This window comes from Carica papaya, chromosome 1 (assembly GCF_054855325.1).
Source record: "Carica papaya isolate Zhongbai chromosome 1, ASM5485532v1, whole genome shotgun sequence".
Taxonomy (NCBI): domain Eukaryota; kingdom Viridiplantae; phylum Streptophyta; class Magnoliopsida; order Brassicales; family Caricaceae; genus Carica; species Carica papaya.
This window is the reverse complement of record NC_142309.1, coordinates 27316959-27344288: the sequence shown is the minus strand read 5'-3', so window position 1 is coordinate 27344288 and position 27330 is coordinate 27316959. Positions and strand designations below refer to the sequence as shown.

Sequence of the window (27330 nt, the reverse complement as noted above, 5' to 3'; positions counted from 1 at the left end):
ATCCTATTTATATTCAACCTTTTTATTTATTTTTTATTATTTTTTTATTCACCATATCAATATTAAATTAAAAATCTTAAACCAAATTCTAACATATCAAATTATATTTTTAATTTCGCAAGCATGGATTTTGTATCTCAATGGATTTTATGTTTCATTTACATTTATACTACACTTGCATTATATTGCCGTTCCATTTTCATAGAATTAGAATTTGATACAAACCAGACCTCCTATTCCAGAATTAAGACATCTTAAAATCTACATATCACGAACATGTAAAAGATTGCAACTTTAGAAGCAAAACCTGAAATGCAAGCAGTAACTCTTCTATGGCCAAATCCAAACACTATATAGAGTCCTTTCCTGAGTCTGCTACTCATTGTAAACCCAATTACAAACACGAGAACGAGACTTAGATCTTTCTTCTTCCCCAAGGCCTTGTTCCTCCATTTTTGAATCAAGCAATTGGAGCTGCCTTTTAATCCATGGAGGATCACTTGAATGAAGCCAGAGTGCTTCACCAGTATCCTTGTGTCTGAAATCAGGTTCCCTTGAATTTTGCTTCCGTCTCCTATTATCCCACCACTCGTATGGGCTTGCAAAGAATACTTGCCACAGGTGTAGTTGGCTTTTGTACTTACTCATGCAATCTTCATCAACATCTATTACGTGCAAAAGGACAGAAACATAAATAAACTCGAGTAAAAAAGCTACAAAAGCAGTTCAAAAGGTCTCATGAAAATTACAGTAAATCAACTAACCGAAGACACTCCTTTTCAACATAGTTTGGTTAGTGCCTTGAAGGACTAGATGGACCTCAGCTCAACTAACAAATCACCATCCTGTGTCAGTTCCTATTACCTCTGTTTGGGCTTGTTCTATAAAATAAGATTACCATGCAGCTATAGCTAATGAAAATTTTCATGAGATGCTAAGTTCCAAGTTTATCACTTACCAGCTCCTACAGCAATAACCCAGAATTTTTATCCATGTTATCAATACAAGATCTATATTAATGTTCTACCCTATTCAAAGTGATAGCCTGCAATTGGTTATCTGCAATTGGTTATCCTTTTAAATATTTTGAACTTGCTTGCAGTGATGATTACACCAGGGACCAATTAAAAGAACAGAAAAAAAAGAAAAAAAAACTCATTTATTGCAAGGTGGATCCACTATTTAACAGCTATTAGAAAACAAACACCTGCTCCTACTTGTGATCCCTTGGATTTTTGGAAGACTGAGCCCAGGCTAGGATGCGCAACATAATTGAGCTCCTTTACATTTACCTATGAAACCGGATAAATAAATATAGTATTTCAGAATGAAAGCTTAAAGTACATGAAATAAAATGATACGGATGTAAAGCAATGAAATATAAATTTTGGGAACTGGTTGAAATCCTCAGAGATAGTTAGTTACAAGCAATGTTGAAGGACATTTCTGATCATACCTTGCCCAGCATTAACCTTAACCTGGGAATGCAGAGGAATACACAACCCAACATAACGACAAATATTGTAATTACCACAACTTTGGGAAAGCAAGATCCTTTCTCTTTGCCAAGTTTTTGACTATAAATATGGTAAAAACAAATTCATTCCTCAAACCTTGTAGTGGAAGCTCTGGTTTCCGCTCGCGTCAAGATTGGTGAAACACACCAATGGACCGGACACGAATATAAAATCATCTGCCTTCAGGTGTGTAAAACACTTTTCTGCCATCTCGTTCCACATATTTAGCAGTATCCTATTTAATAAATACCGTTGTTTAACAACAAATGTAAGTAGACATTAAGCAGAAATATTGAAGCATAGATATAGGCGATACTCTTTGTTACATATATAAGCATAGAACTTAAATCCAGCGCTTTCACCATTATTACGACATGTCCCGGGGATAAAATAGAATCGAACAATTAAGGCAAAATGGGCAGTATGACTTTTGGGAGAAGACGGACTAACATTAATTTAAGCATATTCATCGCGTTGATTTTAGAATTTTACATATAGAAAATAGCGAATAGATATTGATAATAACTACGATTACGAACAAGTTACTAAACAGTCAAAACAGCGCTGACCTAAACGTACGGTTCGGATTACGCGAATCTTTAACTCGAAGGTGTGTGTAAACCCCAAAATTAACACCTTTGATTTTAAATTCTTGAAGAGGCCGATCTACCGAGCCAATAAGGCTGACGGAGTTCACCAAGTGAGGAAGCAGGTCTACAGTGGTTGGGCGCTGGAATTTGAGCACGTGACGATAAACGGCACTGCCTTCTTCGTTGTCGTCGGAGAAGAAGGAGAATCTAGGGTTTGCAGCAGAGGACGAAGAGAAGGGAACGATATTAAAGAGGGAAAATGCAGAAGCGTTCCGCTTAATGAGGGTACTGATACGATATGCTTTCATCTAAGCAGAATCTCAGTGCGTGAGATGAAATGAAGGTGGTGAATGATTGACAGTCCGGTGACGTTCTGTTTGAAGACGAGGAATTTGGCGGGGGGTTTCAGTTTTTAGTTTGTGTTATTCCCGCCGATTGCGGGGAAATTGGGTATTGTTGCATTAATTTTATTTTACTATAATTTCTAAATCTTTAATTTATTGCTAAATTAATTAAAAAAAATAAATTTGAAATATAAAATATCAAGTGAAATCACGCGCTCTGATGGTTGACAAACATAAAAATATTGAGCAGAAAGAAATTGTCAATGGTTAAGAGTCTTGTACGTGTTGTTGACTCATATCTCCAACATTTGCGTGAACTGTCGAGTTTAACACTCAGCTCTCTCTGGTCTTCTCCAATCAGCGTCAATTCTACAAAATTTGTGTCTAATCTTCCTCTTTTCACATGACGGGATCTCCCATACCACTTCCTTCTTGCTTTCTCAATACTCCAAATGCCTTCTTCTTCCTCTCCACCCTCCTCTCCCAATGTTGCAGAAGCTTTAACTCCCGCCAAAACTACGCCCCATTCTTTTACTGTTAGGAAGCTCACCCGCCAGAGAAAGCTCAGGCATGTTTCCATCGACGATCTCGGCCTGCAATTCTCTGACTTCCCTTATAAATTGTCGGCTTCCCCCGAGTTGACTCGCAAATCTCCCTCTCCGACTGTCTCCGACCACTGGTCTTCTTCCGCCGTCCCAAAGCCACTGCCTCTTCCTGCTTCATCTTCGCTCCGGAAACCGAATTCGTTGGGCTCCAATTCGCCCGGAGAAGGCCCGGGGGGTGTGTTGGCTAGGTAATTAAACTTGTTTTATTTTACTATATTAAATTAGTTAATCTTGTACTCAAATGAATGCTTATTGTTTCAAGAGTTGTCCTTAGTTTTTAAAATTGGGAATCTTTGAAGTAATTAGACTTGTGAAAAACATGTAGTTTGGTAGATTTTGTTTCACATTATTTGGATGAATGCTTTTTGTTTCTCCTTAAGGGATTCACAGCGATTGCTTATAATGGACCGAATTTCAAACCTAAGATTTCTGGAAAGATGAATTTCATAGTTTTATTCGTTGGATTTGTTTGCACCTGAAAGGAAATGTCAAGAATTAGACTTTAATCCAGTCCTCTGAGAATGTAAGTTCTTTAATAGGGAAAAAATGCTATATTCCTTAATAAGTTAATTTTGGCATTCCATGTAGGCCATGAGGTGATGATCTTGTGCTTGTAAACCATATTAGCCAGATAACTATGTACCTGAACTATGGAAAACATGGCTAATTAATTACTTGCTGATTTTTATCCACAAAATACCAGGCAGAACACAGATTATATTCTCAAAAAATCAGTCAAATCTTCAGCCAATAGTCATAGAGGATGCTCTCAAGACGTAAATATTGGAAACGTTACTAGTGACTTTAGAGCAAGGGCCCCTGCAAAGAGCACACATCACACTGTTGGTCCACAAAGATCAAAGACTCTGGACTCTTTTCCTTCTCATGATATAGTGGACTCAAATAAATCGTTAAGAAATCTGCATAGAGCATTCTCCCATGAACTGGAAATTAAGGACCATAGTTACAATTTGAGATTGAATGTCCTTCCTGGGAGTGCTCCGACAAGTGCATTCTCAAGTCCTGATGTCAGTCCTCAAAGATCAAAGAGGGGGGAATTTTCCCAATCTCCTTTTTGGACTCCTCAAGAATTTCAGAGTTGGTTGGCTTCAGAGACTCCGGATGTAAACAGGCTACACACTCCTGATCATTCTCCTCCTTATAGCCCTAGCCCACTAAGCCCACACATCAACCCCAGGAGTCCATTTCCCTTTCTAATGCATCATAACTTGCTTCTTGAGAATTCTAAGGAGTGGCTTGAAAGTAATGGCCCTGCCAATGCACATCCGCTGCCTCTTCCTCCAGGAGCTTTAGGACAAACTCAATCATCAATTCCATCACAAACAGTTGTCATTCATCAACCAGCAGAAAGGTTAGCTGCATCATCAACTAAAAGTCAATGGCAAAAAGGAAAACTTATTGGTCGTGGTACATTTGGAAGCGTATATGTTGGAACCAACAGGTAAGCATGTATTCTGGAATTATCTCTCTTGGCAAGTTCTTGTTTTTTTTTTTTCCTTTTGTGGCAGATCTTACTTCTCCTCTTTCATGAGCAGGGAGACTGGAGCTCTATGTGCAATGAAGGAAGTTGATGTAATCCCTGATGATCCCAAGTCTGCTGAATGTATAAAACAGTTGGAGCAGGTTTCTTTCCATTTTCTTTATTGAACTCCTTTAAAGAACCAATATATAGTATATTTGCTATTTGTTCTGCAATCTGTTTGTTGGCTTCTCGACATTTTAAACGTGTGTAGTAAGTGCTTGTAAAAACCCTAAATTGCTTAGGCGCTATTCCATTACAGAATTTCTCCAATTCTTACCCACCTCTGTTTCTCCACCTCCCTTAAAATGTGAAAGCAATGAAGTTTAACTTGTGAATAATCAAATAGGATCGATCTCTGTGGTATTTTCTGCCAACTATGAATGACGGCTGTCATTATGACCAGTCAATGTGGCTTCGTTTTCTACACAATTATTATTATTTTCTTGTTAGGAGAAAAAGTTTATGATATTACAAATTAGAGTTAAATTACCATATCAGTGATGCTTACACCACTCCCTTCACTAATTGTTATTTTTTATCCAAACAAGTAAAAGGATGGTGAGTACGCATCCTTTTCTTTTATTTCCTTTTTCTCCTCCCCTCAGTTCAAATAAGTATGAGACATTTGGAATTAGTCTAGAAAACAAAAAAATAACTAGGAGTCACACCAAGGATTCCTCAAGCATCATCGCTAAAGTGGGTTCTTAATCATCAAACATATGATTGTATCACACAACTAATATTGAGAGTAGTCTCAAAATAATTTATTAGTTCAACAAATGCATCTCAGTTATGAGATCACGTAGGAACTTATAATGCTTAAACATAAAATTCTAATCTACCTATACTTACGAATCATACTTAAGAACTTATAACTTAGAAGAGCTTAAACTATAAATAAAGTTTGAGAGCTACCCTAACATTGCCCATGCTCTTACAATAAATTGCAGCTTTGCTAGAAATACAACTACTAATCTGTTTAGAAGTTCTAGTCCACTATTCTTCAACATTCTCCACCAGGTTGGAGAAAATTCATCCATAAATTTTTAAGTGGCAAATGATGTAAAATCCTCAATCTTGTAGCTTCCAAATTAACACCTTTCATTTACTCGTCCTTGTCAAAAACAATGAACAGACAATTATTTGAGAATGTGAAACCTTGGCAATAGGAGAAATCAATATATTGACAAGTTTGTGCTTCTTGTTCATTCTTGAGTTAATTATCAGTAAACTCAATTGTTTTGTACTTTTACAAAAATCTTTTAGGTGAAAGATCTTGAGCCATTTGAAAGTGGGGGATTTTTTTTTTTTGTTCCTCCATTCCAGCAAACAGATAAAAGTTTAAATTGGTTCTAACTATTCAAGTGTGTTTTTCGTCTTTTATCTTCTTTATTGATTGTTGACTCTGGTGGGAGTCAATTTTTATGCATCTTTTCATAGTCATAGGACACCAAAACTACATTCTTCACACCATGCATAAAATCATAAGTACTAATAATATGTCATGCTGAAGTCGTTTAGAAATCCAAGTTTAGGCTAGAAGAATATATGCAATTTTAAGAGAAAATACATAAACAGGATATTCATTATAAGCATCATAATGAATAGAAAGAAGACATTTTTGAGGTACTGGGATATTCATTATCTCTAACCATGCTACTTCATATGTCTGTAGATATGGTTGTATTGAAAGATCTCTGTAGAGGTTGAAACAAGGTTCATGTGACAATCATTGTGAACGAGAAGCTTCTTATCCTCAAATTAACTGAGATTTGAAGTGTTGGAGAATACTTCAGTCTTTTTTCCTTTTAACTGATTAATATGCTTATTACAGCAAAAAGATAAGTATCCTTTGAGGAAGATTGCTCAATTTCCCCCAATATTCCACATACACAGATTTTCTAGATTTTGTTCAGAAGAGGATTGTAGAGTTGGAATATGATGAAACCAGCTGTAACCATGAAGAAAGCATGCCAAAAAGAATTCATGGAACGCTGGTTTAGAGGAGGCTGAGGTAGGACATTCTGGATAAATCAATTAAACAAAGCACATTCTGGAGAAGTCCATTCTCGAGTCACACATGTATGAAATCTAAGTTTCAGTCTCCAGTCACATAGGATGTTAGGATTCTGGCTGTCTTGTAGATTGGGAGCCAATTTGAGGTATCATAACTGCGATGGTGGCAATGTGGTGGAGCAGTGGCGTCTGAGCTTCAGCGGCAAGTGATGTGTTGCTATATAGTTTCTTGAGGTGGGACTCTGGAGCATGCTTATCGTATCTGTTGTCACTGGTAGCGGCTGTGTTGAATACTGCGAGGGGTTAGTGATCTGGGAAGCTGATACAGTTAAAATTTTTGTTTGATGATTTGTTTTTTCTTGTTCCAGATGGATAGGATATGTTTGGGTATGTTATTTATTTATTTTTAAATAGACATGTTTTTTATTTATTTTTTGATGCAGGACTAATTAGAGAAAATTTGAGTAGTTGGAAATTTTTTATAAACATAAATATCACACCTAAGAACGAGCACATAAAAGAAAAATAACCAGGACCTTAGAATCTGTCATGCATCTCATCTTTGGTAGGTTCTCAAGCAGTACACTAAAGATGTCATTGTATCACATGACTGGTGTTAAAAAAGCTATCGGAATAATTTACGAATTCACTGCTTCATCTCGAAAAGTGAGATTAGGCAAGGCTTTATAATGGTTAAAAATGAAATCTTAATCTAACTATAATTGAAGAATCCTAATTGAAAACTTAACAACTTAAAAGAATTTAAACTATAAATAAAATCCCAAAAGCTACTAAAAACCTAACTTATCCTAATTCTTACAATAACTAGTAGATTAGGTAGAAATACAACTTCTAATCTACTTAGAAATTCTAGTTCATATCGATTCTCCATAACTTTATGCTTCTAGAATTGCATTTGTAGGAACATGGTTAAAATGGCATCCATTGGGCACTCTTGTTCAAACTATAATCTGGATAATAGATGATATCTTCATCAAGCAGATCCATCGGGGCATCACTCACGCAAAGAACTCACGGAAGTATCTGTGGGTCAAATATTTTGATTAGGGCAGGTTTTTGTCATTAACTAAATGCAAAGAAAACTAGCCATGATGGATTACTAGTCAAGGTCATTCTTTTTTTCGATTTGATAGCTTAAGTGGTAATACCTAAAGCCATTTACTTTCTTTTTTTGGTGCCAAACAGCTAAGACAACTAATAATGGGATAGTTTCTGCAGGCTCTCTTCCTGGAATGGTTAATTTCATAAATTATGTGGATTGGAACTGTCAGGATTTAGAGATGATTGTCTCCAAATTGTCAATCATGTCTCTGAAATATATGCTAGATACTATGCATCCATCAAATGACTCTGGCAATGCAGTTATATCATTGAAATTTCCCTTTGTCTTTATAAGTGTATCTTTTCATACTTCCAGTACTTGTTGCAGGAAATTAAAGTTCTTCGTGATCTAAAGCATCCAAATATAGTGCAGTATTATGGCAGTGAAAGAGTAAGAATCCTACATTCTATCAATTCATTTTCACTATTTCAGATTTTTGCAACTTAAAATTTGATTTATCCAAAATTTGTTTCTGATTTTGCAGGTTGATGATCATTTTTATATATACTTGGAGTATGTTCATCCTGGATCAGTTAATAAATACATCCGTGAACATCATGGAGCCATAACAGAAGCTATAGTTCGCAATTTCACTCGTCATATTCTCTCTGGGCTGGCCTACTTGCATGGTAGGAAGACAATCCACAGGTGAGAACATGCATAATTAGAAGGGAGCAAAAGAGTCATGATGGGATTGAATTGAACTTTAACTTTTAGACAATTACATAACTTGCAATATTCCAATAAATGGCAGACAGGGAAATTATCTGATAATAAATTGTAAGATAAATTGCTAATTTAGTACTTAACTATGGGGCTATTTTGCAATTTAGAGGTTAATTCTTTTTGTTACAATTTAGCCGCTAAACTTACAAAAGTATCTCAAATATAACTGTTGATGAATTTGTTTAATAGTAAAAGTTCTTTCTGTAATCTTTGGGTAACCTAAAACACGATATAAGAAATATAATCCTTCTGTGTAGGACAAGAAATTAAAAAAGTATTCAAAAGATAGTCATTGTAGACCTCTTCTTCTTTCTTAATGTCTATTATTGAAAAACTCAATTGCTTAAATAAAATAAATTAATTGTTCTTATTAGGTTTGTTAAGGTTAATCTTTAGTTTTTACAACTTTCAAACTCTATTTAAAACAAAATAATATAAGGAAAACATAAAATATTTCTGTCAAGATCTTCACGGTTATATAAAATCATTGTTGAATTTTTTTTAAAAAAAAATTGTGAGTTTGAGAACCAAATTCTAACTTAAAAGAACTTTTATAACTAAATAAAACATGGTACATAGTTCAAAGACTAAATGGAAATTGTCCCTAAAATTTAAGATGCTAGTTGTTGTTGGTTCAAACATCTGAGGAGACAGACATAATTCTACTGCAGAACATTTCAAGTGAAAAAGTAGTTGGGAGAGTGTAAAGCATTTATAGGTTCCAAATTTCTTTGTTTCTTCTTGATCTGGAGTTTTCTTTGACATGATTGATTATGCGTTATAGAGATATCAAATGTGCTAATTTGCTTGTTGACGCATCTGGCATTGTGAAGCTTGCAGACTTTGGTATGGCAAAACACGTAAGTACTGAATTTCTTAGTGCATCTTTTTTTCTTGAGGAACAATTTCTTTCTGCAACTTGAATGTTTCTTGAATGATCAATAATTTAGGATTATGAATTCTTGTTGATGCAGTTTGCATCGCCTGCATTTAAGATACATATGCAAGGTTACTTGCTCGTTCGCTGTTTTTACTATATCACTTTGGTCAAATGGTGAAGTTTGTTATTGTCCCTTGGATTAGTAATTAGCTGATATGGCCTGTTGTATGCATTGTTTTCCCCTCAACCCCACCCCTTTTCTTTAAGATAGATTGCTTACGTGGTTAAGCTGTTAGTGAAACTCCAGTAATGTAGTTATACTGTCATTAAGCTCCCATAATGCCTTTACTTTAATATTTTAACTGTTGTTTATATTCAGCTTACAGGTCTATCGTATGAGCTCTCTCTGAAGGGCAGTCCATACTGGATGGCTCCAGAGGTGTTTCCCAATGCTTTGATATATTAATTTCCTTGTATATAGTTTCTGCATTTTATTTACATGTTAATTCTGTGCAGGTCATGATGGCTGTGATAAAAAAAGATGACGATCCTGATCTTGCTTTGGCTGTTGACATTTGGAGCTTGGGTTGTACTATCATTGAAATGTATAATGGTAAACCTCCTTGGAGCGAGCTTGAGGGGGTGAGTCTTCAGTTGCACTCAATAGCTTTCATTTCGTCAGAATAAAGATTGCCAATGCATCTCCAATGCCATGAAGATATTTCTCAGTTTTACAAGTATATCCAGAAATTTTATCTTGTGTGATTATCTTCTGCTACTTTTCTTTTTATACTTCTCAAATATGATTTGGGGGTACAACGTCCACAGAACACATGCAAAAGTAGGTAGACATCTGTCCACCAGTTATCATTTCCTACTGGTTTTTGACATGGCTTTTAGTTGTTAAAATACTGGTCTAGTGGCATTAAATCATCAAATGTGATTGCAATAATTTTAATCAACATTGTAGTAGCATAAGCCATCCTTTTCTTCACAGTTCTTCATTTCCTTCATATACAAACTCTAGAGTGCTTTGCTGAATCCTTGAAATCTCTTAGCTTTTTAAAGCATCAAAGATGATCTCTGGTTATATGGTTTTCTTTCTTCAGCAAAAACTCCATCACTGTGGCAACTTGACCCAACCCTTTGTTTGCTTATTTACTTAGATTGCTTTTTCCAAAGAGAATGAGGCGTTTGGGCCCTGGTCTTGGGTGATTGTAAGGGAATGCATAAATGTTCCTCATTTAGTCACTGATTCTTTTTTTTTTTTTTTCTGCAGCCTCAAGCAATGTGCAAGGTTCTGAATAGAACCCCACCTATACCAGAAACATTATCTCCAGAAGGAAAGGACTTCCTTTGTTGTTGCTTTCGTAGAAATCCTGCCGATCGGCCATCAGCTGATATGCTGCTTAAGCATCCCTTTGTCCGAAATTCAGGTGATCATTTTAGAAGTCCAAACAAAATGGTGAGCTTTACGACCTGCTTCTCAGCTATTAATAATCTCAAAGATGACTTACTTCATTTTGACTTTAGGATGTGATCATCTTTTATCTTAGGATAAATCACAAAGTCCAAGAAACTGCAATGTGCAGAAAAATGATTTTTTGCCTACCTCTCCTGGAAGGCCAGTTTCAAATTAGAAGCCGTCATGTAAGAGGTGCATATTCTTGCCACAGCAACCAGATTTTTGCTCAAAACGGTTTTCTGTTGAAGAATAATTGCATTTCTCCATGGCCACTGCATCTGCTTAAAATTAGTTACCAGTCTTTTGTGTTGTTTGGTTTTTCTTTTATTTCTTTGATAACTATTAAGCATGCTATGCTAAAACTGTTAAATGCTCAGCAGCTTCTCACCACTCTCTTGAAGTCGTGCGTGGTTCATCCGGAACACAAATGATTCATGGTTCAATCCTCTCATGAATGTTTCTAACAACATGCCCCTCGGTGCTTTCGACAACCGTCCTTTTGCTGTTTTAAGGACTTATGGAAGGGAAGTTGTGCTCTTCCAAGCATTTGCTGGTGTTGAACGCATTCATTATCTTGGAGGTTTAATCTTTACATATGGGAATTCAGGGTAGAGAAACTAAATGATGGTGTTTGTACGTCGAACTATATTTTGGAGTGGGAACGGGAGCTAAGGGAAAAGAAATAGAGGGGAGGGAAGAAAGTCCAAGTAATCTACTCTCCTCTCTCTTGTTTGGATGCTAATGAAGGAGAAGAAATTAAATGGGAGATAATGGTTTGCAATTCTTAATTGTTTGGTGGCAAAGATAGAAAATTGTGTTTTTACATCTTTACCAATTATAAGATTATTTAAACAAAAATTTTGGTCGTATGTTGGTAAGTATTATAAACATGCCGCGTAGTCCAAATGCGCCTAAAACCACTCATATGCTTGAGATTACTGGAAATGCATCTGCCGAAATGGTCATAAATGCTTGCTTTCCTGCACCTAATACTTACCAAGGCGCTTAAAATGTCTAAAAACACAACTGCCCATCAGAAATACCAACAAGACCTATGGAGTATACACATTGTATAAGCTTAAGCTTAAGCTTTTGGAACATATATACATCTACACGCTATACAGATATACTACGTACCCCTTAATACATGTACGAAGGTCCATCACCAACAATAAATTCAGTGGCTAGTTGGAGATTACATTAATCAACCTCATGCCTTCACAGAATATTATCATCTCTTTTTCTTTTTGAAAATTGTTTTTTTTTTAAAGTAATTTTATTATGTATTCCGTTAATAATTTTAGGAATTTTACTTTATTTTTAAATTTATAATAATTTTCCATTATTTTGTTATAAAAAATAAAAAGAATATTAAAATTTAGATTAAAAAAAAAAAAAAAAAGACAGGTGAAAATGAAGAGCGCCCGTTTCAAAATCATTTTTTTTACCTGGAATCGGTACCCAAGCCTTAGCCGTTAGGCTTAATATCTTTAATTTCTTCTCTGCTTTCAGTAACCCAAGCCATCTAAACCCCTTCTCTTCTCTCTATTTCTTCTCCCTTTCATCCTTGTATTCACAGCCAGATCCAGCCATTCTCATCGTTCGGTCTCAGCAAAACCAGTTAGCCAAAACTCCTTTTCCAATTGTCTTATTTTTCTTACTTTTTCACCTGAATCCGCAACCACCGAGATACCCGAATCGCTCGTCTTTGCTCCTTTTACTCTGAAGACCGACGCTGACATTACCATCCATTTCTCTGCTCTTCGTTGCCTTTCTCTTTCTCGGCGTCTTCAACAGTAATGGCTGGCACTCACTACGGCCATCTTCATGCTGCAACTCCTGTCTCTCTTCATCGGCAATAAGCAGTTATGGAGCAGAAACCTGGGGACTTCACTATCTTCCTATCAGGTCCTTGTGACAGTTCCGAGATAGGTAAAATCTCCTTCTCAGTTTGCACGAGTTTATAGATGTTTTGATAGCCTTTCAAATGGAAATTTCTTTTGAGGGAGTGGTAATCTTGTTTTGGTATTAATCTGAAAATTTAGGTGAACACTCAGACGTATATTAGTCTGAGTTTGAATGAAAGACAATTAGGAGTTTGGTTAGTTGTCTTATATTAATAAAATGGTTGGTTTGATTTTATTTCTTTCCTTGGTTACATGATGGTGGTTATGGGTCTTTGACAAAAGCTTATGTGCAATGAAGTTTAGATTTGCAGCTATTGTAATATGTTGATTTAGTCGTAGCATATATCACTTACAATCACAATTCCCTAGTGTTTTTATATATTCTTCAACTTCTCAACTATAAGCTTAATTATAACTTTATTAATTAATAACTAATATAGTTATAATCTTATCTTACAATAATGTATATTTCTCAAATTATTATTGACACAGTAATTAAGTTGAGTTAAATAAATTAAATATCAAGGTAAATTAAGAATCAGAAATCAGTTTCAAAATTATATTTCACTCCGAGTTTATAGTGATTTAACTAAAAAGTATAAATAATTGAATGGATGAAAATACTAAATTCTAATCGTTGCATTTATTAAAAATAATGAAATTATTTATTTTTTCATTTTGATTGAACTAACAGTTTAGGATGTATATCTTGACCAAAAACATAAATGAACAGATATAATTTATAAGTTTATTTTATCCAGTTACTTCAACAATCTATTTTCTAAAAAATTATATTAGTTTACACTTCTAGAGAGTTTATAAGCTCAATGGCTTTTAAATTTTTGAAAAATGGTGAGTCAGACGTTGTTTAATAATCCCGGTTTAAAGGATTCTTGATTCGTTCTCATATTTTCAGTAATTTGGCTTTGAGTAGATTTGCTATTATTAGATATTTGATGGTAAAGTATGCCATTTTATAATTGGGGTTAGGTAGAAGTGAGAAGTTTAACCTCATTTGATTTCAAAATAATTTTCTTCTACCTTAACTCAATTTTACTGAATGGATTTGTTTGATATATCATCAGTTTATTTGTGGTGAATATGTAAATTATAGGTGTTATGCTTTACAGGAGTTGTGATATCTGCCTTGTGATTTTAGAACTGGGGTTGGTTATCTATCATTCTCTGGGGTTTTATGTCTAAAATGTTCATATCTGACAGGTTAGTTGTTGAGTGTTTGTTTGTAGGAAAAGTTATTATGCTATGTTATATTGAAACCAAAAGTTACAGCCTATACATAAAGAAGGAAATCCTTACACTAGGAAACAAAAACAGAAAAAGGAATTCTAGCCTAATAAGGACACTGCCTATTTTAAGACTCCATAATCAATTCTGTATCCTAACATAAATGTACTACTACCTCAGAAACATAAATAGTAACAATGAGAATTACTTAATTATCCTCACAGTTCTAAACTTCCCTTCAAGCTAGCATAGATGTTAATCATGCCAAGCTTGGAACTTAGTGTTCAAAATTCTTCCTTGGCAAAGCCTTGATAAAGATATCTGCAATTTGTTGGCTTGTGTGGATATCTACTACCTTGATTATTTCGCGTTCAATATTTTCTTTGATAAAATGACATTCTATTTCATTATACTTTGTACGGTCAATGATAAATGTGATTCTTGGCAATGTGTATGGGCGATAGATTTTCACAAACTACTTTTATTGGAGATGAATTTTCGATGTTTAACTCTTGTAAAACCTGATTTAGCCACATTGCTTCATTAATCCTTAGAGCCATGGCCCTGAATTCAGCTTCAGTACTGCTTTTAGATACAATTGGTTGCTTCTTTCTTTGCCAGGTCTAGATTTTCCCAGAGAAAAGTACAACATTCAGAAGTAGATCTTCTATGGGTGACTGAACCTACCCAATCAGCATCAGTGAGCACTTCAACATCTCTTTTTGTGTCTTTTCCAAAGTATAAATCCATGTGAAGAGTCATCTTGAGGTATCTTAGAATTCGATTGACCGTTCCTAAATGCTCTTCATTTGGATTATTCATGAACCGATTAACCACAGTTATGGCAAAGCCCATATTTAATCTTGTGTGCGGAGATAGTTTAGTTTTGCCAACAATCTTTAGTATTGCCCTTTATTTACTGGTGAACTCCTTTTTTGTGGTCCGAATATAATATTTTGCTCCATGGGTGTCTCAGTTGGTTTATATCCAAGCATTCCAGCCTTAATTAAAAAAAAAATCCAAGCATTCCAGTCTCAACAAGTAGATCAAGTATATATTTCTTCTGGGACACAGTAATTCCCTTCCTTGATTGGGCTACTTCAATTCCAAGGAAGTATTTCAGGCCCCCTAGGTCCTTTTCCACAAATTTTTCGGCAAGTAGGTTCTTGAATCCTTTAATTTTTTTTAGGATGTATTAGATCTCCCTTTGCAGTTATAGTTTGTAAATATTTTTGCATCTTCATATTTTCCTCTGAGTTTAATTCCGTGGATTCCACATGCTCAGACCATTGCCCTGATTAGTTAGCTATCACCATAGAAGGGGTGCCTACCACCTTCCATCATATTTATCTTTCCTTATCCATTTTCCTTATACATATCTCTGTTAGATCAGTGTATATTGGCATTCTAACCCTGCCATTATTCGGATTGGTGGAGACTCCATTGAACTAATATGAGTTGTATTATTTATACAAATTGTTATATCAGTGAGGTTGGTAAATATTATGTCCTTTTCTTTCTTTCTTTTTTTTTTCTTTTTTTTTTTAATTAAAAAAATATCATGTCCTTTTCTCCAGCAGATGGGGTAAAGAGGGAAGTTTGTGAAAGCTTAATTAATAAGCTGTGCAGTTCCTTTTCTGATGGCATACATTTCGTGAAACCAATATCCTCCCTGAGGACAAATGAAGTGGATTTGGTATGCACTTTATAACTCATATGCTTCCTCACAAGCTCATCTGCATCATAATTTGTAGTTAACATCTTCATTATTCATTTTTATTGTTGGGGTAGGTACAAGGTGTTTTACGAGCCTTGCAAGGTTTATCTAGTCCCCTGTTTTACTGGGATCTGAGTAGACAGATGTTTTGTGCCAAAAAAGGAATCTACTTGACTCATCTATCCCATACAGGACTGCATGTCCTTCTCAGTCAATTTATGTATGCTGCAACATGTCTGAAACTTGTAGATGCTCTAGTGAATAGAATGGAGACTTCTGTGAAATTGCCTCCTACCTTAAGGGCATTTTCATGTTCAGTTTCTGCATGGCTTAAGGCAAGCATTTGTCTCTTATATAAATTTTGGATGATATTTTTTCTTATTCTCTTATATATACTTTTTGTGAAGACTGAGTTGACTTGCCTCTGTACCAGAGACTGAGGAATATTGCTCTAAAGGAAGAAATGAAGATGAAAAACTCTGACACTGAAGTAACACCAACCCTGTTGGGATTGGCAAGTTCCTTATCAAGGTTTCTTTATGTTACATTTAAAATCTTATTAATCTGAATGCTAATAATTAATGATTCTATTGCCTAGTAATATCGTTCAGGTTTTCTGTAGTCACTTCAAAAAACTGTATAGCTGTCCCTTCTCTTTCCTAAAGAAGTTTGCCTGTGTTTTTTTATCTTCTGTTGCATTCTAGACATTAAAGACATCTTACTTATCTTGTTGTATGGTTTTCCCAATAAATTCTGTTAACCCACTCTCCCTCAACCAAAGGAAAATCATGAATATGATGTTTTGTGGATGTCTATTTCAGAATGCACTAGGAACCAAGTTCTATGTACTCTTGTTTATTCTTGGAATTCTACTTACTGTTACCCTTTCATTCATATTAGCCTTTGCTCAGGTGCTGAACATTTGTTGCAATTAGTGCGTGGAGCCATCCCTCAAGTATACTTCGAGTCAACTTCATCCATTCCTCATGCTGATATTATTGTTCATGTTCTTGACTATCTTTACAAGAAGTTAGATCAAATATGTCTTGTCCAAGGTGGTGAGGTTGTAATCACTTATTCTGTAACTGTTTAATAGTGTCTTCTTCCAACTTCTTCTGGGTTTCCTGGCTTACTCAATTCAAATTTTGGAGATGTGCCTTTCAGGATAACGCATATTGGATGCTGCTGCATATATTTGTTGGAAGTTTATTGCCCTATATTGAGTGTCTTGATTCTTGGCTTTTTGAAGGGACTCTTGATGATCCTTTCGAGGAGGTAAGTGATACAACCCAATATTGTGCCACCTAAACTGTACATGTGAAATCTTTGTGTTTATAAATTACTGGAAATATGCGGACTTCATCAAAACAGTCAGATTATTGGAAGGTTTTCTGATGATCAGCATGTCTTCTCCATATGTGATGGTGATGTATTCTTTTCTTCTGCAGATGTTCTTTTATGCCAGCAGGGCTATCTCAGTTGATGAGCCACAATTCTGGGAGAAGAGCTACCTCTTGAGACCAGTGCAAAGTCAGAAATTAAATGTCAAGCTCCCTACCCATGACCATATAGGTCAATCAAATGACAAGAAAGAAATGGCTGAAAGGGAGTCTATTTCTTCTACGAGTCATCTGAAAGGAAAAGAGCATAAAAATAAAGAAATTCTAGTTTGCCCTCTATTTATTAAGGACATAGCTAGGTCAATTGTTTCTGCTGGAAAATCATTGCAACTGATCCAACATCTGCCTTCAACATTGTTGACAGCATCTAGGAAGGATAGTTATAGTGATCCTAATGGTCATGACAACCCAAGATATGCTCATCACTATAAGAGCATTGTTGGGTTGTCCCTATCTGAGGCTTTTTGTGTCTCACTAGCGGGTCTTATTGGCCATGGTGATCACATCTCTAAATACTTGTGGAAAATTGATGGAGGCAAGTTGGAGATATCCCCAGTGATTAACAATGGGAATGGCGAAACTTTATCGGTCTTAGCATATTCAGAAAAGATTTGGTATAAGTTCCTGATTGATGCACTTGAAAAGAAAAAAGTGCTAGGCTTAGAATCTGGATATGAGAATTGTAGTGATTTTCCTTGTGGGAAAGAAGGGACAACAGCTACAGGTTTTAGAAATGCACTGCTGACACCATTCTGTTCAGAAAATCCAATCATTTCCATCTCTCGGACATTCCTTGACAAGAATAGGGATACTTGGGAAGCACTCAATCTATCTCGAAAATTTGATCTACCCCCTTTAAATGATGAGGTTCTACGAAAGGCTATTTTTGGGGACAAGAGTGGACCACCTTCTGTATGTAGGGGTACAAACTATACATTCGGTTTCCAATTTTGTGAATCTGAGCATCTTCGTTCTCAGGATGACACAAAACTGTTGGAAGCCTTGTTACCCTTTCCTACCATTCTTCCTTGTTTTCAGGTACTGGTAGACTGATAGTTCTATGAACAATTTTGTACTTCCAGCTTCTATAAAATTTACTCAGAGCATCCTAATGCTTAACTGCAATTTGGAAACAGGATGATCTCCATATGTCAGAACTCTTACCTTTCCAGAAGAACAGCACCCTTCCATCAAGAGTTCTAAGCTGGATTCAAAACATCGAACCAGCAGCTACTCCACTTCCTGTTGTTGTCATGCAGGAATGCCTTACAATCTACATTAGGAGGCAGGTAAGGTGGTGGAGCCTTTTCTGGAGTTTTTCGAGGTTCAGAGGGATAATGGTGATTTACTGTGTTTAACACTTTAAGTACAACATGAGTAGGTGCACTATGTAGGCAGAGTTATTTTATCAAAGCTAATGAACGATTGGAGATTGATGGATGAGCTTGCAGTGCTGCGTGCCATATACTTGTTAGGGTCAGGTACTTTTTCCTGCATTTTTAACTTCTAGTTTCTGTTATTTTGGTAGATATAGCTTCTCTAGAATTTTTCTTTTGATATCTGGTTGTCTTCAGGTGATCTGCTGCAGCACTTTTTAACTGTGATTTTCAATAAGCTAGATAAGGGAGAAACTTGGGACGATGATTTTGAGTTGAACACTATTTTACAGGTGGCTTAATTCAACAATTCTCATCTCTTCTTTAGCCTCCAATAATCACGGACTGCCTTATCCATTTTGAGTTGAAAATGGATCTGCAAAATTATTTAAGTGTTTTTAAATTTTTCTGTGCCAATAATTTTGCTATAATAATGGATCTGCATTTAATTACTTGCATGCTTTTGTACTCTCAACATGCGATAACAGCCCACATTAAGTGTCTTTCATTTCTCTTGCCCTGAAAATATAACACAAAATCAATCAGCATGAAGTGTTTTTTTTTTCTAATTTCACTTGCCTCATAAATCTATCACAATATGTTCTCTAAATAAAAAAAAACATACCATAATAATGATGTGAACCTGTTGACTACAGGAATCCATTAGAAACTCTGCCGATGGAATGCTTTTAAGAGCTCCAGATTCATTAGTGGTGTCTATTATCAAAGGTGAAGGTCTGGACACTGAGGAGCAGCCCAATATAGCTCCTGTGCCTACAACTCCTCGTAAAAGTCGTGGACACGGCTTTGGAATTGATGGCCTTGATTTATTGAAGTTTACATACAAGGTCTTTTATAAATATATGTCTAGTATTTTTTTATTCAAACGCTCCTCTATCATTTCAGTTTTGCACATATTGCATTTAGCAGGTTCCTTGGCCACTTGAACTCATTGCTAATACAGAGGCTATTAAGAAGTATAATCAGGTATTTTATTTCTAGGTTGGTCATAATTAAGCAATTTTTTATCTGTTTTTTACTCTTTCTTTAATTGTTCTGTGTAATTTGTAGGTGATGACTTTCTTATTGAAGGTCAAGCATGCAAAATTTGTTCTTGATAAAGCTCGAAGGTGGATGTGGAAGGTTTACTTTTTCCCTCATTCCTTTTTTTATTGCATGTAAACAGACTTCTCTTCAGAAAGTTCACATTGTTGCAAAGGAGACAGATATCTGATGTGGAAGTCCAGGCTTTTTGCCTTTGTTCTGTTTTGTCCCTCACATGCTATATATTTGGAGAATGGGGTGACTGCCCGAAAAATTTTGAGAATCAGATAGTTTAGGGCCTATCAAGACCATATACTTCTAATTTGATCCATACTTCCCCTTTCCAGGCTAAAGGCTCTGCAACACCGAACCGAAAACACCATTGGTTAGTGGAGCAGAAACTCCTACACTTTGTGGATGCTTTTCATCAATATGTGATGGACAGAGTAAGATTTACCTGTTTCTCATTTGAATATTTCAAAATGTTGTGCTTTTATTTTGTAAATGTTATACTTTGCATTGGGGTACAGGTGAGTACATGCTTTTTTCTTCCTCTATTTTTCATATTTATGTTTTATCTTTCCAATTCTGCTCTTTTCTCATTTGACATTATATGCCTGTCCATTTCTTGACCTGTAAGCATTTGAGTTCACTTATAGTGTTCATGATTCCTCACCTAGCCCCTCCCTTTTATGTTGTGTGCTAAAGTAGTTCATGTTTTTTTAATCTTAGTTGGTGCATGCTTCAATTGGCTGACAAAATAAGTATTGAACTTTCAAGTTATGCCTCTATTTTGACATCAGTAGAATTAAGATTGTATTGACATCAAAAAAGGTGAATCTGAAGTGTACAAAATGTGTCTCCATCCAAATAGAATGTTTGTGAAAAAAAATAAGAAAAAATGAAAAGAGAGAAGAATTATTTCTTCAGCTTTTGGAAGACTTTCAATCCTGTGAGTCTTAAGTCCAAATCAGAGGCTTGACTCTCGTTCCCACATGGGTAGTGTTCGCATTTTTTTTTTCTGACTCTTTTGAATGGACTTTTTTGACAAGTTGTCTGGAGCCTTTGGCATGTATACCAGTAACAATTTAGGTTATGAGAAGAGATGAAAAAATAGATGAGAGGAATAGAGAGCAGAAAGAGAGATAAGAAGTAAGTGGAGAGAATGAAAGATAGAAATTTGACAAGAGCTGATGAATTAAATAAATTTCTGATAACATTCATCATACCTGAGAAATCAGGCGACATAGCTAATATATTCCTATGCAAGACTCTGACAAGAAAATCTAAATACAATAAAATGGTTATAATAGAAAAAGCAATACATAACTAATTTCTATCACTTGGACAATCCATTTTATTTCTTACTCAAACCTGGATCGAATAATGTTCGGTACAGTTTCCAGTCAAAATGTTTTGATTGAAACTTTCATTCTATTTCGGTCCGGTCCAGACCAATTTATATATTTTAATATTAAAAATTAAAATAATAAATATATAAATAATATATGTATATTTTATGTATTATGTAAATAAAATATTAAAATATTAAATGTATAAATAATATATATTTCGTTTAACATTTAAAAGTAAAATATTAGTATATAAATAACATATTTAAAAAATAAAATGTTTTGGACAAATTTCAGTTCACTTTGGTCCAAGGACCAGACTGATCTGAAAATTTTCAGTCCGGTCCGATTCGAGTTGAAGTTACATCAGTCCGATATTTAGTGTTGGAAATTTTTTCTGTTTGATTTCGTTTCAATCCGGCTTGGTTCCAGACTGATGCTCACCCCTATTAAAATTTTCAAGTTTTTTGGTTTATTTCTCATTCTAGGTCAATTGATAGTCATTTTATTCGTGGTGCTACCGTTCTTAATTCTTGTCCAATTTCTAAAATCCTAAATTCCCATCACATAAACCAAAAGACCCTTGGAGCTGCAAAGCCACAGCCAAAGGGACCTTTCAATGATGGTAGGCTGGGGCTGCATTCCTTTAGAGAGCTAAACAATGCTCTACTGTGTAAATGGATTTGGCAATTCTGGAATGTGGCTGATTGTTTATGGAAGAGGGTTTTCTTGTGTAAATGGTTTCGCGTTGACTATCACCAACCATTCTTTCATTGAGAAGAGCACTTATGGTTTGAGCCTGTGGAAAAGCATTTGGAAGCACAACCATCTTGTTCTTCACTGTTCTACTTGGAAAATTGGGAATGGCTCCAAAATCAGGTTCTGAAAAGATCTTTGGTGTGGTACCACTGTATTACAAAATAGCTTTCCTCTCATTTTTGCCATTTCCAAAGACAAATATATTACGGTTAGGCAAGCTTCTGAAGATGGCAGGACCTGGAACATTGAAGTCACTAGATACTTGCAGGATTGGGAGATTGAGGAATATGAAAAATTGCTTCAAACCATTGCTTCCCATCTTCCAAATAATGGGGAGGACAAACTGAGCTGGAATCACACAAAGAATGATATTTTCAGTGTTCGCTCACTGTACGACTTCTTCTGCAACTCCTCTGCTCCCAAAAACCGCCAAATTCCCCACAAAGCTCATCTGGAAAACCCAGCCCCCTCCCAAAGGAACCCCGCTGCTTTTTTCGCCTGGAATGCCATAAAGGAACGCATCCTCACCCTTGACAACCTTATGAAGAGGGGTTTTCAGTTAGCTAGCAGATGTTTTCTATGTAAAAATTGCCAAGAAACATCAACCATTGTTTGTGCTGGTGCCCATTTACTTCTAATCTTTGGTCCATGGTTTTTGGGCTGCTTGGTATCTCTTGGATCATGGCTGGTTCTGTGTCCAATGAAATCCTTGCCTGGAAATATTTGTCAGCAGGAAAAGACAGCTTGGTTTAGCTCCGTTGACTATTTTCTGGATCACATGGAAGGAAAGGAACAAAAGAGTTTTTGAAAGAAAAGAGTCTGATTTTGTATCTATCAAAGGATAAATGGTCCCATGTTTTCGGTTCAATTATTTTGGGGAACTCCATTAATAGCTTTGAAGATTTTGGCTACATTGTAGATATAGTCATTGATCTGTAAATCTTCTGTAACGAGTGGTGCTCCCTTGGCATCATCATATCAATACTACTCACTTTTTTTTTTTTAAAAAAAAGACATTTGTGATTGTTGATTAGATTTGACTTAGACAGCTGTATATGGTTACCACATATTGCTAGATGGTTAGGAAAAAAGGTCAAACAATGAGAAATTATTTAGCCTGTTTTTCCTATCAGATAAAGAATTGATTTTATCACATGTGAAATACCTGTTTTGGTGAATTGATCACATGTGAATTGTAACACCCCAAACTCGATATGAGACACAATTGCTATTCATGTTAGTTTCATATAATGGCCCCACAAAATATACATATGCATAACTCAAAAATTTATCATACAAGTTAAAATGTCATGCGATATATACAGTAACTATATATACAGAACATGAGATCAAAATCTAGAGTTTAATAAAATAAAATGAAAATTTCTAGAATATGAATAAATGTACATAATCAAAAATCTTTTTAGAGATTTTACTCGTCTGACAACAGATCTAACTCTTCTTTCTCATCTGAAAAATATCAGGGTGAAATTTAATGAGTTTCACCAACTTAATTAGTATTTCCATCCTTTCAAACCAGATAAGATTTCTTGCAAAACACACAATATAAAACAATGCAGTAGTGATGTTTCAATGTAAAATTCATTTATTATTTTCACCATTTTACATGTTTCTGATCGGATTTTTGAATTTCTCTCGAATATCATTTACAATTCTCGAATGTATATCCACATACTCCTTAAAGAACACATATATACTCTCAAATATCAATTATAATATCAAAATATAACCACATACACACGAAAGATCACATATACACTCGAAATGTCATTTTTAAGATTTTCATCGCGCGATGTCGTTTATGTCATCATCGAGAAGAGGCGAAATGGATCCTCTCATTATATAGATAGCACACACACACAAATCTCACAATGGCCACAGCAGGTATGTTTGTTAGGTGGCTCACACTCACAAATATCTATTCACGTTTGAATTAGGTTTCAAACTCTATTTATGTGCAGGTTCACCATGCCCGCTGAATTTCAACCACACACACACATTCCCCTTCTCGATTCAGACTAAATGAAAAGAGTATTCAGGATCCATACTCTAATCACTTGCATCTTCTCGTTTCCATTTCCTTATTTGCTTTCCTCATATTCTATTTTTATCTTAAATTTTATTTAAATTGATCGTTCCACAATCATAACTATTCCTTTTCATTTTTATTTTTATTTGTTTATATTATTTTCTTTTCTTTTTTACCCGTCCATTTAATTCGAAATTTCTTTTAAGTTTAAATTCATTTTTCATCACATTTCAGGTATTCCTCAGTTTTTGGGTTTGTTTTCTGGTTCCATCTCATCATAAATTCTCATAGTTTAGGATTCACTTATTATAGATTCGGGTTCTTTTGTTCATCGAAATTTGGATCAGTATCCGTTCTAATTTTAAAATACACGAAATTAATAAAATACATGCAAAATTCCAAAAATTCTAATCTAGATTCAGAATCAGAAATACTTACACTCCTACGCAACAATCTTCCTGGATCCGCCCGAACATCCTAATTCTCTGTACGCGCACGACATCAATTAATTAATATAATTTAAATACTAAACAAAAACTAATTTAATCAAAATTACGGGTTTCAATGACAATCCGACAGAATACCCAGTTCGCGGCGTAAGGGTGAGCAATTTGCGCTTTTACGATCCCGGTTCTCAAACCCAGAACATTGGGTTCCGTACCCGAGAAAGATCTTTCGGCTTTCCGTTTGGTGGATCGGATTCCCGAATCGATGAATTGGGCCCCCATTTCTGAGGAAGGCCCCTCGGCTTCCAATGGTGGGCCGGTTTTCCACTCTCGCGGAAGGCTCCTCGGTTCTCGACCGGGTAGGTGGCCAGGCTGAGCTCGCGCGGCCTACCCGACACCGACCACCGCTCCTCGTTGCTCAACAACCAACCAAAACACAAAAAGAAGTTTACCTTCCTGGCATGGTGCGATTCGGCCTCGGTTTGGCTCCGCATGGTTCCCTCTCGGCCACCCCGCGGCTCCCTTGCTTACTTGCGATTGGAATGATGAGTTTTAAGCCTGCAAACCGATTAATGTAAAATAGAAAAGGATTGAAAAGGAATAGGGGAACAAAAATGAAAAACAAAACCTTCTTACCTTGCTTACGTCGGTCTCCACCGTTGCACAGCGTCTCGAGCTGATTCCTCTTCCTCCTCCTTTTTGGCTCGGCCTCCACCACTCCCCCGCCTCCGCCTCTCTCTTCTTTCCTTTTCTTCCCTTGTGGCAGCCGTTCTTAGCTCCCCCTTCACTCTCCCGTTCGGCCACTCTTTTTCCTCCTCTCCCTTCTTCTCCAGCCTCCCTCTTCTTTTCTTTTCTTTCTTTCTTCCTCTCGACTCCCCCGCTCGATGGATCTCCTCTCTTCCCTCTCACCCGATCGGCTCCTCTCTCCTCCTCTCTCTTTTTCGGCTACTCTCCCAAATGAAGAAAAACCCTAAATTTTTTCTTTTTATACCCATTCCCCCAGCCGTTGGATCTCACAAATTCGATCTGGGCCATTCATTTTTCATAAAATCTCAGCTTTTGATCTTTTCAGATGGTTTGATTAGGACAGTCCGTTCCCTGATTTCTTTTTGTCCCCTTCCACTTCCACTTATTTATATTTTCAACCTATTTTTTCCTATTTATTTTCATTTAAATACTTGAAATTAAATAAACTCCAAATTTTTAAAACCCTTCCATTTACATTTCTTTTATTTACTTTAGGCTGGATGTTACATGAATCTTGCATTCCTACCAGATAAAGAATTGATTTGACTTGGAACAGTTCTGTTGGGTTGGTACCGACTGCTAGATAGACAGGAACAAGATAGCTAAAATGGTGGAAAATCAATAATGTGGGTGAGGAGAGACTTGAATATGAGTCTTTGTCCAAGTTGAAAAATGGTACCTCTGAGCTAGACCCACGATTGAAGAAATCAAATGTTTTGAAACAAATAGAAATTATCTGGTCTTTGCCAAAGTTCCTAGTTTCTGGCACAGCAAACATCAGTTTTACTTTAGGAAGCAAACTGGAGATGAATGATTATGGTGCATGAATGGCCCAAGACCTCTTTTTTATCGAAATGAACCATGCTTAACTGGTCATGCAATACCTGTATCATGCTTTTTAATTGAAAAAATATGGCTTCGTTGGATCATTGATTGGGATTTTGTAAGCAGGTGTATCATACTGCATGGCGTGAACTGTGTGAAGGTATGGCAGCAGCTGGATCTCTGGATGAGGTCATAGAAGTGCATGAGGCGTATTTACTATCAATCCAGCGCCAGTGCTTTGTTGTTCCAGACAAGCTGGTTGATTATCAACCTTTCTGTGTTTTTTCGATTTGATTAAATGCTTTGGTTTTCTTTCTGGCTAACCATTATCCAAACAATCTTTTTTTGTGTTCAGTGGGCACTGATTGCAAACCGGATTAACAGCATTCTTGGATTGGCTTTGGATTTTTATTCCATACAGCATATGCTAGGTAGCGACGGAGCAGTTTCAGCAACCAAGGCTAGATGTGAAATGGAAGTGGATCGGATTGAGAAACAATTTGATGATTGCATTGCTTTCCTCCTCAGAGTATCTTTCCAACATCTATTTTTCTTTGAATCCTTGTGTTCAAACTGTATTCAGGGGTTAATATTTAGCATGGGCATAGTGTAGCGTTCTCAAATGGTCAATAAAATATGCATTTATGTCCAAATACAGCATGCATTAACTTCATTGCTAATGAAACGTCGTGCCTTGATCGTGCAGGTTCTCTCTTTCAAGCTCAATGTGGGAAACTTTCCTCATTTGGCTGATTTGGTTACTAGGATTAATCACAACTACTACTACATTTCTGATAGTGGGAACCCGAAAATGTCCTTGGTTCCAAAACTGTCCCATTATGACCGGGAAAGGTCTTTATGAGTCGAACAAACTGTAAATAGGGTGTGTGGGACACTTTCCCCTCTCAAGCTCAATGGGTGACACTTCTTTGGCGGATTTGGTTACTAAGATTAATTACACAACTACTACATGCCTGATAGTGGAAATCTGAAGACTTTCCCTGGTCCCAAAGGTCTTTGTGAGTTAATGCCATGGCATTCTTTGTGTTAATATAGTGTGTAGTATTTGTTGTATGGCGGCTCAAAAAGCACATGGCGTGTTTTCAACCTTGAGTTAGTCAATAGGTTGATAATGGGAAGGTAAAGAGTTATAGAATTTACTAGGATGTATATTTTGAGGGTTCTGTGTCTTTTGTTTTTTCTTTTTTGATGTCGCTTTTGGTTGCCTAGCAATTATTGACGGAAGTATTGAATTTCAGTTGCATTTAGTTTGATGGTGGTTCCTAAATTTTTATGAAAATATTCTCCTCTCGCAAAACCAATGATTGTTGCAGCTCCTATTTGTTGTAGTCAGGTAGATTCCCCCGCTTTTTCTACTATTTTCTCGTTGAACATTCTCCGAGACAACCAATTGTAGAATTGAAACATGAAACCATGAGCCTAAAGGATAAAACATAGAACTATGAGTTTGACAGCAAAAATGTCAAACTTTAATCACCATATTTGAACTTTTTTTTAGAGCTAGCAATTTTAGATGAGACTTCAAGTACTAATTTCTTGACATTTTATTCATTAAAAATGTTTGTTATACATATCATGATTTCTTCTTTTTTTTTTTGCTCGGTATATAAGATTCATTGACCTTATACATTG

The 27330-nt window shown here is 35.9% G+C and overlaps 3 protein-coding genes across 19 annotated transcripts; 2 read left to right on the top strand and 1 right to left on the bottom strand.

Moving 5' to 3' along the window:
* Positions 1–126: 126 nt before the first annotated feature.
* Positions 127–2544, bottom strand: LOC110813490 (protein OSB1, mitochondrial). Its single transcript, XM_088207206.1, has 4 exons — positions 2087–2544; positions 1614–1752; positions 1208–1292; positions 127–665 (listed from the first exon to the last, which is right to left on the bottom strand). The coding sequence occupies exons 1-4, from the start codon at positions 2413–2415 to the stop codon at positions 376–378; spliced, it is 843 nt and encodes a 280-aa protein (XP_088063332.1). The 5' UTR covers positions 2416–2544; the 3' UTR covers positions 127–375.
* Positions 2545–2552: 8 nt separating this feature from the next.
* LOC110813548 (mitogen-activated protein kinase kinase kinase 5-like) lies at positions 2553–11597 on the top strand. Of its 11 annotated transcripts, none has more exons than XR_015813214.1 (11): positions 2553–3244; positions 3760–4518; positions 4613–4700; positions 8066–8128; positions 8223–8386; positions 9249–9324; positions 9724–9783; positions 9861–9986; positions 10624–10780; positions 10901–11001; positions 11190–11597. XR_015813214.1 is itself a non-coding variant. In XM_088207161.1 (11 exons), exons 1-10 carry the CDS (start codon positions 2904–2906, stop codon positions 10982–10984), a joined length of 1947 nt encoding a protein of 648 aa, XP_088063287.1. In that variant the 5' UTR covers positions 2553–2903; the 3' UTR covers positions 10985–11001; positions 11190–11597. The 11 variants fall into 11 exon arrangements, 7 of the variants coding, with proteins under 7 accessions (XP_088063287.1, XP_088063291.1, XP_088063285.1 ...); XR_015813212.1 differs by having other exon boundaries at positions 10878–11001; positions 11190–11237; XR_015813213.1 differs by having other exon boundaries at positions 10878–11001; positions 11187–11223.
* A 659-nt stretch (positions 11598–12256) lies between these two features.
* Positions 12257–26999, top strand: EMB1427 (Spc97 / Spc98 family of spindle pole body (SBP) component). 7 transcript variants are annotated; one of them, XM_022040698.2, is made up of 18 exons: positions 12261–12741; positions 14583–14661; positions 15542–15657; positions 15753–16013; positions 16112–16209; positions 16579–16741; positions 16843–16953; positions 17127–18116; positions 18215–18367; positions 18460–18559; positions 18653–18747; positions 19111–19302; positions 19385–19441; positions 19526–19597; positions 19846–19944; positions 25804–25935; positions 26033–26206; positions 26384–26999. In XM_022040698.2, exons 4-18 carry the CDS (start codon positions 15822–15824, stop codon positions 26537–26539), a joined length of 2784 nt encoding a protein of 927 aa, XP_021896390.1. In that variant the 5' UTR covers positions 12261–12741; positions 14583–14661; positions 15542–15657; positions 15753–15821; the 3' UTR covers positions 26540–26999. The 7 variants fall into 7 exon arrangements, 6 of the variants coding, with proteins under 6 accessions (XP_088063271.1, XP_021896390.1, XP_021896389.1 ...); XM_022040697.2 differs by having other exon boundaries at positions 15539–15657; XM_022040696.2 differs by lacking the exon at positions 14583–14661.
* Positions 27000–27330: the final 331 nt, after the last annotated feature.